Source organism: Anas acuta, chromosome 1 (assembly GCF_963932015.1).
Source record: "Anas acuta chromosome 1, bAnaAcu1.1, whole genome shotgun sequence".
Taxonomy (NCBI): Eukaryota; Metazoa; Chordata; class Aves; order Anseriformes; family Anatidae; genus Anas; species Anas acuta.
The window spans coordinates 92,769,238-92,781,540 of record NC_088979.1 but is presented as its reverse complement, the minus strand read 5'-3'; the positions used below and the strand labels follow the sequence as shown (position 1 = coordinate 92,781,540).

Here is a 12,303-nt window from a genome sequence, read left to right as displayed (position 1 = left end):
GAAACACTTCTGCAATCAGATCTCTTGAAGACAACACTAATAGAAAGCAGCAAGTAATTCTTCTACACTTAAACTTGTATCAAGAAGAACTCTACACCGTACGTGGTACTCCTCTGCATAAGCGCTCAAGAGGGACATTCTCCTGCAGGAGTAACATCCAAAGGAGAATGACAGACTAAAACAAATCTCTGTCCTCAAGAAGCACGGGAAGATCACTGCTTTGTGTTTCTTACAGCACCCTGGTACACACGACAGAAGACTTGTCATAACTTGTAGCACTTGAGTGACCATTTGGTCCACTCTTCAGGAGTAAATGGGTCACAGAGATCTGAACCCTCCGAAGTCAGGTTACAGTGTTCACAGTACAAATAGGTAATACAGACTACAGACAGTCCATACCAGTAACAGTTTAGTAAGCAGGCTGCTGAAAACTGAGTTTTCATATGCACATTTGTCCTGGTCTTGACAACATTGTGCCTGACAAGACAAGACTTGGACATCTCATACTGTATAATCATGAGACAGAATTTATGCCTGCAGGATAAAAAAGGTTATAAATTAAAGTTGTGACCTGCTAGTCAAGTCAATCCAACTTCAGTGTTGCTCTTGTCCCACACGTTTATCTTAGTAAACTGAATAAAGAAAAATTTGAGAGAAGAGTGGAAAACATAAGATGCAATTTCAACTCAATTTGTAAGTCATTTAATTGAAGAAGGAACAAAAAGCAAATGAGAAGGGGCATAACCTGTTTTATATTATATTACTAATACAACAATGCTTTCTAGGAAAGCATAAAACCTTTCCATAAGAGCCTTATTTCCCTACTAAATAAAAGAAAGAAGTTGCAATTTGCCTCTGATATAGCCAGTAAAATACAATGTTGTTACATAATACTACCCAGATTTAGCTAAGTGTCTGTAGGATGTCTCTACCATTACACTGTCACTATAGCAATTTCAGAAATTCTGGTTCCTTTATGATATCAAACTTAAGCGGTTAGGAACACTACATTTTATATTTCAAACACAAGAAGGGAGAACTTCATCATTAATACTCTCATAACAAGCAACTTAAACCACCATATAGAATATTCAGAAGAAATTGATGCTGTTTGTTCCGTCAGCAAAACATAAATATTCTGACCAGTTCATATGTAAGGCTTGTTATAGAGCCTCTAACAATCATACATGGTAAGCATTAACTAGATTATGATGAGTAAGAATAAAATGGAGCTTCAGGTTTGAAGGAGGCAAATGTTGGCGATGATAAAATGGAGTGTTTCAACTAAATCTGTGGGGAAAAGAGAACACAATCCTGCTGACTCCTTGCTTTACATAAACTGAAATGTGTAACAATTCTAATTCCATATTTTTAATCCAGACTATTTTGCAGCATTTCTCATCACAAGATGCAACTGAAGCAGCCAGCTCATACTTTAAACATTGGACAGTCAGGTGGCTACTGAGAACATAAAAATGTGTGCAACATAATGGCATTTTGTTTATATATGTGTATATATATAGATGTATATATATAAATATTATAAGCTTTAATATCATAATATCATATTTATATATCATAAGACTTTCTGGCATTTGGGAAACAAGCTAACTCCTGGCAAAGGTGATTAGGAAAATTAATAAATATCCTTTTGACAGCTTATTCAACGATTACTCTCTCAGTATTTTACAAACTTTCCTCCCTTCTCCCAGCTCTTATCATTATCAACAAGCATTGGAAAACTGAACTGAGTAAGACTCACTGCAGTGAAGATCTTAAACCAGGAATCCAATAATTTCTTTTAGAATTAATTTGGATTTGACCAATAAACCTTGCAAACCGCTGTTTTTAAAAGTGCCAGTTAAAATTTGCTGACTGGAAATTATTTCATATATATTCTTTCCTCCTCCTCCCTCCTATACTGTACCATATTACAGGTAACTAGCTTTTTGAAACTTGGAACATTTTTAAAACTTGGCTTTCAGAAATATCAGGCTTCATTGTATTTCAACTATTTCCTTCAAAACTACTTAGGAAGATGGAAAGTTTCAGGAGAAAAAATAGAGATATATTCAAGATATTTAACCAAACCTGAAGTGAGACTATCTTAATGAGCATTCTTGACTAAACACACATAAAAACCCTGCTTATGTTCTTGAAATTTCAAAGGTAACTATTGAAACACCAGTTCCACCTGCTTTGTAGACGTGCATAGTGGATACTGTACTCAGATGATTCAGTGGCAAGAGTTGCAAGAAAGGTAATAATCATCTAAGGTCCTCTACCCACATATTACAAAGGGTCTGGAAAGAGAGAAGCACAAAATTAAGTGAATTTCTACCTACCATTATCAGATATTGGCTCCATGTCCCATGGACTAAGCTTTTCAACTTCACCGTTGTCCCATCTGATTCACCAAGTTAAAAAAAAAAAAAAAAACATACAAGTTAACATTACCTTGAATTAGAAGTATTTCCTCTGAGCATATTTAAAGAAATTCTCCATCACTGCTATGTTTAGGCATTAATAAAATAAACTGCATTAGTGCATATTAAAAAAGCATCAGTTAGTAACCAATTGTTACCAAAAAAAGGAAATATTCTTCATAACGAGTTTCCAACTAAAATTGTACTCCTGATTTTGGCTTTGCACAGCTTATGCAATTTAAAAGAAATCAGTATTACAAGTCCTGTATCAAGAAGCTGGGTAAGAAAAAATAAACCATACATTTGGAAAAAATGAGAACATCAAGGGGAAGACACCAGGAAAACAAAAGGGGAGCAGACTTTTTTTTCCCCCCAACTACAACAGTAGTTGTGCAAGTCTGTGGAATGTTTCAGAGAAAGGAAGAATAAGAATTGAGGTATTGGGTGTATTAATATTTCATTATCTAAGACATATTACATTAAGACAAAGAAGAATAAAGTGTAGAAACTAAAGTTAAGAAACTGGAAGCAAAAGCAGAGTTAATATTAACAGAGCAACTGCATATTCACTCTGACATTTAACTATTATAGCATGAACATAATAGTGGTCTCCCCAAATCACAGAACATTTGGGCAGACTTTTACATGCTTTTATCAACATCAAAGTTACCAATGAATTTCAGTATTTCAAACATAAGAAATGGCCTAGTGGATCAGCTCAGTGCCCTGTAGGTCCAGCTACACCAGCAACCCGTCTTCAAATGTATTAGCTGGAGACCATGTGATCCAGGTACAAGTGCATTGCACTCATACTTTTAATATTCACTATCACTTCGTTCCTCTAGGCACGTTATTGAATACATCCCACGTTACTTCCTTTAGTATCTATTTTTTGGCTAATACCTTTACCAGCCTGCTAACGCTGCCTGTTTCTGTCAATAAGTACCACAACACTTTCTTCCTCAGGTGTAGCTACAACCAAGAAAAATGTCACAAGCATAAACAAGACTACTATTCCCTCAGATGTCCTATCCAACATACCTGTGCTCAGAATTAAAAAACAAAAGTTCCACATAAAAGTCATTCAGTTGTATGAGATCTTTGTTTGTCCTTTCTTTTAGTATTCTGTTTGTCTACCTGAAATGACTTTCACCTTCTAGAGACTTGGGTATCTCACTACTCATGCTCTACAACAGGCTTATGAGGACTCTAGGTAAAGTTGGTCCCAGCTCTGATTTGTGGGGGAGCCCAGTGCCATTGCTCTAGCCTTAAACATGATTGTTATGAACTGTTCTTTTGCTCCCTATCATTTAACCAGTTTTCAGCACAGAAAAGCATTTACTCCAATGCCATAACACCTTAGCTTCTTTAACATCTCTTGGAGAGAAATCCTGCCAAGGGCTTCTCTTAAAACTAACTGAAACCATATAAAAAAAAAATAAAAAAAAAAAAACTAACACACAAATACTATGGAATAAAGTTGATATGTAAGCATATGCTTACTAAAAAGTCACAGAATTACAAAACGGGCCAGAGAGGCAGAACCTCCTTATAGAGATGCAACACCAGCCAGCTTTCTCCTACATCTGGAATAAACCATGTGCTCAATAGTGTTATTCTTTATGATATACTTTATGTATATTATATGCATATACCAGAAACTGCAGTCAAATACATCAGTATATGCTTCACTGATTGTCCTCCAGAGCCTTTTCTGCTGGCAGGAGCTATAACCTGCTTGTGCACTAATGCATGGTCCAACTGTAGCATAGGTTGCCGGGAGTTTAGAGTTCTCGTTCAGAGAACTGAGTTCTTCACATGCCATCTACCTTTTATGACTTAATACACCTAATTTAGATATTTGGTTTAATACTTCCTGTGTGTTTATTTCAAACTGAAACTGAAGTTTTAGTTGATGCTCTTCATAGTATTTATTAACTAAAACCCCTGCTCATGTAAGAAAACCTCTCCGTTATTTTGGACTGTCCACCGATTCAGGAAAATTTTGCTCTATCTACATTCAGCCTGTTTGATTATTTATGAACTAACAGACTTCTGAAAGCTTGTCTACTGAATTCTACTCTCAATTAATTCACAATACCTCAGAAGTTATTGTCACAAATAAATTTATACACTACTTCATAATATTTTATGAAAGACCCATTCAGTTCTGCTTAAGCACCATTCATCCAGACAACACAATTTATATACACAGAGCTGCTTCTATATAAATGCCTATTTTTATGTGGCCAATAAAGCAAAATGTTCAATTTATACACCTTCTATCTATTTATTACCTACACTACAGTGGTGATGATAATTTGAGATGATGCCTATGTGTGATGACCTGGTTACTGAGAAGACTGACTTTAAATCTATTCAGAAGAATAAATCAGGAGTAAGCAATTTGAAGTTACGTGTCAAGTACTCCCTTTCATCTCATTCCAATGAGGTTTCCAACATTCCTGGTCATTGACTGTTCTGAGGCCATCTTTTGAAGGTTGTTTTTGGTATAAAATCAAAAGCACTTCTATTGTAATAAAGCTCTGATTCAGAAGCAGTGAACAAGTGAGATGCCCAAAATCTGCTGGATTATCAAAATTATGCCAGATTAGGAAGCACCTTAACCCAAATCCTGCATGACAAAGACAGACAACTGATTGCAGTTTTTCCAATACAGAGATGCCTCCTCTCTCCCCCCACAATTTAAATAGATGAAAAATGAAGTGAATTAAAAAATTTCTTTGCATCCAATTTTAAAAGCCTGTGAATGCAAATTAGGAAGCCACTGTTACTGAACCAGATGCAGATACTTTGAAAGACAAGACATAAGATTCTCTAATAAAGTATCATATTTACAAGAAGAGCCAAGAATCCAGCCAAGTTACAAAACCTATCTACACCTGCAAAACACTCCAGACATTTTCATACAATGTTTACCTATACAAATGTTAGAAACCTATTCTAGACAAGTTGAGAGTCACATTCTTGACAGAAGCACCACAAGTTTTGGAAGAGCTCTCTTTTGAGAATGATCTTTACAGAACACTGAATTTCTTAACTATTAAATTTTTAAGCCAACTTCAAAGCAGTTCTGGACTCTCCTCTGTTAACAGCTAGTGCATTGAAAACACTGAAATATTCTTCAGCATTCAAAGAAGAAAAGGGTCTGGGAAGTTGGCTATAGGCTCTTTTTCATAATTAAAAATGTGATACTGAACTGGCCAAAAAAAAGAAACCAAAAACTCATCTGAACTTACTTATAAGGAATAACTGTAATAATATAACAAAACACATGAAAGGTTTACTGTACGTTCCCCACTGCAACATATCAAAGGGTTTGAGATATCTTGTAACAGATAAAAAAAAAATCCTGAGTTCACATACCAGAATGAAAAATGGTGCCACCTTTTATTTCAGAGTACTATTTTTTGTTTTTATTTTTTAATTATTATTTCAGATGACTTTTCCATACTGGGGCCTAGTAGGGAGTCATTTTTCAGCACACGCCTACGTCCAAATACCTTGCTACCAGTTTGAATCTGATGTTCTGGCCTTTCCTGTTCAAGCAGGTTTTTATCCCTACTCTAATACCCCCATATTTGCTCAGCTTTGCCATATTTTGAACAACGCATTTGACACTATATGCCTTCACCTATGCAGTATTATCTCTTGACAAGCAGACTGGTCAAATGGATTTCTCTGTCAGACAGTAGCAGGGGGCTAATTTACCTGCAAGTTCTCCTGCTAAATATAACCCAAAGAGGAAAATGCAGGAGAAATCACAAACAGAATCTGCATAATAGCAAATATGATGGAATACCAGTAAGCAGTGAAAGAACAAGTTCTGTCTTCATATTCACGTAGCAAGCATGAGGATAGAGCAACACTTTGAAACATCCTTTACATGAGGCTCAAATGATGGCTTGAAATAAAGTTAGTTATACCTGTTTCTGTAGGCTCACAGCGCTAACAGATCACATAATACACAAAAGACAGAAGTGGGAAAACTTGAAGTGTGAGAATCATGATATAAGTAACAGGAAAGATTCAACATGCCCTACCCAAAACCAATTGTCAATGAAGAATAATAATTTATATACATTGGAAATTGCATGGTTTGCTTCATGGAAGAGATTTAGCAGTAGTTATTACAGATCATTTGCAGTTGTGAGAGGTCAATAACATGTTCTATCCAGTTGTTCTTCATTTAAAAAAAAGTTGCTTCAAATTCATATAGATTCACATTATGCTAGATTAGCAACCTTAAACCATTAAGAAGTGATAATATGGCCAGTAAAATCATTAAACAACTTTCACATTCTTATACCAATAGTCTAGCTACGTAAAAGGCAATCCACACTACTAATATCAGAAGTCCAAAACCCTTTTATACTTACTTTACACTGTAACACTGAAAATGACTATCTGGATATTGAGGCTGATACGGTTCTTGACCCAGCACTGTTCCAAACCACCATGCATCATCAATAATGGATCGGAACCTGTCAGCTAGAACAACACCAACAAAGAAGTCTGATCCTGTGTTCTATTAACAAGAGTTACTTAAATACGCTTCTTCTCTTTGTAATTAGAAAGCTTTTAACAATGTATTTCAGTTTAAAGTCCTAAAAATACTGATACTCAGTAAAGATGAGACAACCTATTATGCCAAAAAATGTTATGTTAAAACTGTTTGCTACTTAACTACAAAACAACAAAAAAAAGACAACACTAGAACCTCATTTTATGTTTTGAAGACTTTATCTTAGATCTGTGATAACACCTCCTAAACACTTAGTACCAGCACCAGTAGTTTCATACTTCAAACAGGCAGAGGAAACTTACAGAGAACCCTTTGAAATTACAAGCAAATAACTAGCATATCCAGTAATTAGACAAGGATATATATATTTTTTTTTCCTTAGAGTTCTTTTGTCAGACTTTCAGAGAACACACTTACAGGCTTGCCAGTTCCTTTGCCGTGCTTCATCATAGAACTGACGTAATATAAGGAAGTCGATAACATCTGGCATATCATGGTATCTAGGTTAAAAAGAAATTACTTTCAGATGTGTACCTTGGGGTTTTAGGAAGAAGCTTGAAGAAATATATTTTTGAATACTTTTCAGGAAAATAAAGATGCACATACTTGATGGAGAACGATTTGTCTGTATGCTTTCCAGTGGCATGATCTATAAAGGCAAGCTTGAGGCAACACAATGTGGGAGGACCAACCTCGTATCTAATTCCAACAATTTTTACCAACTCCTGATCCTACAGGTAAGAATGAACAGTTTCAGAATGTATTACCCCCTGGACTATGCACAGAACTAATATTTAATAATAGGTTAACCAAACACATGAAATGTACACACATCCAAAATGACAAAAATATTGGCACAATTTTTGAGATTCAGTGGAACACACCCATCGGACTCAGCAATATTAGGACAACTATTTATATTCAGGCTTCCCACATGTAACTCTGAAGCTATTCCGGTAATTGAAGACAATTCTCACTCTTGCATTCATAGGAAAATGTTATAAGGGAAATGGCATAGCCTCAGAAATTAAACACAACACTTTTCATTCACAGACTACTAGTACTGAAGTCACATCATCTTCAATGCAGACCTACCCTAAGGACTACTTTTCTCCAAGGCTCCTTGTGGGGATTCAGTTCGTAAATCTTATTTCTTCTAACTGCTTCAATGTAAGCTTCATGTCCTTGTCGAAAATATATTACCTTAAAAAAAAACACAACACCATAAAAACACAATAGTAAATGTTTCTCTACATTTAGTAACAATAGTAATATGTAAGTAGTATAGGAGATTTTAATAAATATTCTTACCTCGTCACCCATCTGAGGGACAAATGGAGATCTCCGAAGAGCTGTGTCTGTTATCCAAACTGGAGGATGCCAGTCATATGACAGTTCCGAGTTTACTGGTTCTGATGGAGCATTAGCCTACATATTTAAGAGACAGCAAAATTAGACATGAGACATTGCTGACAGGACATCAAAAACAACAATTTCGCAGATAAAAGCTTGAGTTATGAAAGACAGACGTATATTTCTGAAACTTGTTATCAAAATTCATTCAAGGCTTTCCTCAAATTGTAACTGTATTTGTAGTACTCATACCAAGTAGAAGACTTGAGTGAGCAAGATAACTATTTTGTAACTCTCAAGAGAATCAAAGCCTTATAATTTAGATGGCATTCTTGGTGCCCAATAAAAATCTTATCAAGCTGCAAGAAACTATCTGAAGATGGAAAATTATGAGAGAGATCACAAAGTCATTTAAAAGGCCTTGTACACTTATATACTTGACAATATACATCTTCAATTCATTCAGTTCCAGAGGCAGACAAGTTACTTCTGCCCACCCGGAGCATCTTAAAATAGAGATACAACTGGATTCTTTTGAAGCAGCATTAGTCTAGTATCAGAAGCAGCAGCGTAACTAAATAAACCAAGTACTTATTCAGTAAATATTCATATTAAAACAGTTGCAAATAATTTAGAGAAATATTTTGAAGAAAGTGAAAGGATTGAGAGAAAATAGCCAAAAATAATTGTTTCAAATTGAAAGAAAAAAAAAAAGAACAACTATTTAACTTAAAACCTTGAGGAACTTGGAAAAAAAGTAATTTCGTAGTTCACAAAAAATAAAAAATTCAACCCAATCAGTTAAGTATCCTGGATTTTGAACGTTATCAAATTAATCAAGAGCACACTATTTAGCGATAACAACATTCTTGTCTAATGGCAAAAGCCATTACTTCAAGAGTTTCCAGTGATAAAGTCTAAAACCTAACAGAAATCTATTAAAAAGATAGACAACATCAGTTGTATACCCCCTCCTGCTTTTTTGGTCTGGGCTTTTTTCTCCTTTTTCTTCTTCTTCTCTTTGGAGGAGATGACTTCTCTGCTGACACTTCATCTTCTGAAGTACTGCAGTATCTGATAGCTTTCCGTCGAGAAGTCCGTACAGGAGGTTGCAGGTTAATCCCTGCATCAGCAATCCAGTCAGAGTACCTGCTTGAAGAATCACTGACCACAGTGGACAGGATCAGGGAAGAATACAAACACAGAACTGAGTTGTCAACACTTGAGAACACTAAATTCTCTCAGACAAGTATCTGCCAATACAGATTATTGTAGAACGTAGTAAGAGAAGAATTATCAAATTCCTTTGAAGTTTTAAAAATTATTTGATGTTTTACTTAATTTTCTGTGAAAACATAAATTTAAAGCATGTTTTCCACAGTAAAGTCATCCAGTAAATTCTAAAATCAGAAATTTATTCAAGAAAGTTGTGCATTAACTATTTCGGGGACTAGTTAAAAGCCATCCCTACAGAAACATTAAAGCCAAGAGTTACTCCAATTTTTCAAAGAGTTACATAAATCTCACAGGTTCACATTTGTGTTTACCAGTATTTTTTAATTCTACTATTAGACAGTTCTAGAAAGAATATTTAGAGACCCATATTAAAATCATTAAAAATATATCTGTTACTTCAGTTCCAAGTAAAATTATAACCTGAAACAAAAATAAAAATCTTGATTTTGGTGAATATTTTCAACCAACCATTTTCTTGAGCGCAAGCAACTGACTGTTGCTAGGTTCTTCAAAAACAAAAAATAAAACCGAAATCCCATAGCATTAGAAACATGCTAGTTCATCACCATTTTGCCTTACCATCTAGCAAGAAAATCCAGCAAGTAAAAGGATTAGAAATTATATCAATTGACAGAAGCGTTTGGGAAAAACAGAAGACTAAATAATGACAACAGTGACACTGCAGTATTGTAACCTTAAAGTATGACATATGAATCACACTAGAACTTCCATACAACTTTAACTTGACAAAATTTATGTGGAATTTGTGACAGCAAAAGCTAGAATTTGTTTGCTTTTACCTGGAGCTATTAGTGTTGCTTTTCTTGTCACTTCTCCACTCTTCCTCTTCATCAGATGAGCCAGAGCCCTCACTTTCTTCAGCTTCCTGAATTTAAAAATACACATCTGAATCAAACCAAAACTTTCTCACAGCATGTTTTAATGGTTTTCAACATAAAACATGTTCTCCACTCATGTATGCCTATTAGCCAAGAGTGGATCTACCTGCTGTAGCCTGTCTTCACAAAGCTATGCTTTCATCCCCCTACCATATGACAGTCTTAGTGTTTACTAATCTAAGTTCACATTGTTTATTAGAATGAACTAGCTGGTGATTTTGACTGTTTCGAATTGCAAACTGATGCCACCACCAGGTCATATAAAGCATACAATAAAATCTAACTCCCTGGAATGCAAAGGAAGAATTTAACAATTGCATCAGGAACAAATCAAAGAAAGCTGTTACATCTCCCATCCAAACACAGCATGGGTATATTCTGCTGCAGGAGAAACATTTGTATATTTTTCTTTAATTCAGGAGTTTTTTTTCTCATTTTAGTATTAACGGATCAGTAATTTTCATGCATACATTTAAGTGCAAAACTAAGTAGTCCGGACATAGCAAAATATATTACAACATGATCAATATCTTGATTATTGTTTAACATCTACATCAACTTCATGTTTAAAGTTTTCCATAACTGAAGTAATATAATGCATTGCTCATGTCTCAAGCCATATACTGTCAAGAAAAAAAAAAAAAAACAAGATCTGACTTGCAACGTCAAGTTCAATACAGTTTGAACTAGTCCAACAGGATAGTTTGTTCATCAGTATGTCAGAGTAACCGAGTCAACAGTTTCTCCCATAAAACCAATGCTGTTCATACAGCATATAGGATCTTTTATCCTACAAATAGTAGGATTAAAAAAAGCAACTCTTTCTCCTACATCTACCAAAGCTCATTTTCATGTCATTCATTTTCTTGTTTTGATTTTTTAAAGATATTATTTTCATAATACAAGAGATCTCAAAAAAGGATTTCTATAGCTTTTCTGCTATAAGAAGCTTGTATAATAATCATGTGACAAATTCTAAAATTAAAAACACAGAAGACTGGATGTCAGATGTTCTAAGATCGCTTCATATTTACTTAAGTATATGTAGTATTCAAATAACAGTGCACATTGCTCGCTCACTTGTTCACAGCTTGAGTGCTTAGAATTTGTCAGATGCCAGAAGTCTTCTGTCAACTCCCTTCTACCCACTTCCCACATTAAATAAATTTAATGAAAAGTTCAAGTTCGCCTTAATGTTATTTTTTTTTGTTTTTAAAGACACTGGGGCTCTTCATTAAGAGGCCAAGAGTCCTTTTCCAAAGAAAAACATCTTTTTCACAGCATTATCTTATCTCCTGAATGTTCCCGCTTTATTCACCATTCTCCACCACAACAGAGACTAGCCAAAAAAAAAATCTGTCCTTGTCAACTCCTTCCCTCTTTCCCAGTTTGAGACTATTTCCTTCTGTACAAGACAAAACAACTGCAATGCAAGCAGTCATAGCACTCATTCACAACATCTGATATCAGAACGGTCAAAAACCTCCTGTTATTTACAGCAAAACTGTGCTTCATCCCTTAAACTCTGAGCCAGTACTCAGCCAATATTAACAGACTGCAGAAGAATTCCTAGACCATAAAAATTCTTTAAATTTAAAACTTTGCAGTTTTCACAAAGAAAAAGCAAAAAAAAAAAAATCTAAAATCCAAATCTCAGCTTAAGCCAACCTCAGCACTGTACACTGTGTTTTTGCATTGGTCTGTAGATTTGACTTAACAGGTTCTCAGCAGAAATAGCTTAGCCATTTCTCAAGCGACATGAAACATTATCACTATTAAGGCAACTGTAATATTTCTCAAACCTAGTTATTTGTTTACATTAGCAAGAATGTTGCTTACAGAA

At 34.9% G+C, this 12,303-nt stretch overlaps 1 protein-coding gene across 2 annotated transcripts in view; it reads right to left on the bottom strand.

The window, feature by feature from the left end:
- Positions 1–12,303, bottom strand: part of BRWD1 (bromodomain and WD repeat domain containing 1) — a 58,114-nt gene that overhangs the window by 21,447 nt on the left and 24,364 nt on the right. For both annotated transcript variants that reach the window (XM_068687783.1, XM_068687794.1), the window contains exons 22-29: positions 10,362–10,447; positions 9,294–9,489; positions 8,284–8,400; positions 8,068–8,175; positions 7,579–7,703; positions 7,390–7,472; positions 6,827–6,938; positions 2,346–2,407 (exon numbers count right to left, since the gene is read on the bottom strand). In XM_068687783.1, coding sequence (XP_068543884.1) covers positions 2,346–2,407; positions 6,827–6,938; positions 7,390–7,472; positions 7,579–7,703; positions 8,068–8,175; positions 8,284–8,400; positions 9,294–9,489; positions 10,362–10,447 — 889 coding nt within the window. The remainder of the gene's footprint in view (positions 1–2,345; positions 2,408–6,826; positions 6,939–7,389; positions 7,473–7,578; positions 7,704–8,067; positions 8,176–8,283; positions 8,401–9,293; positions 9,490–10,361; positions 10,448–12,303) is intronic.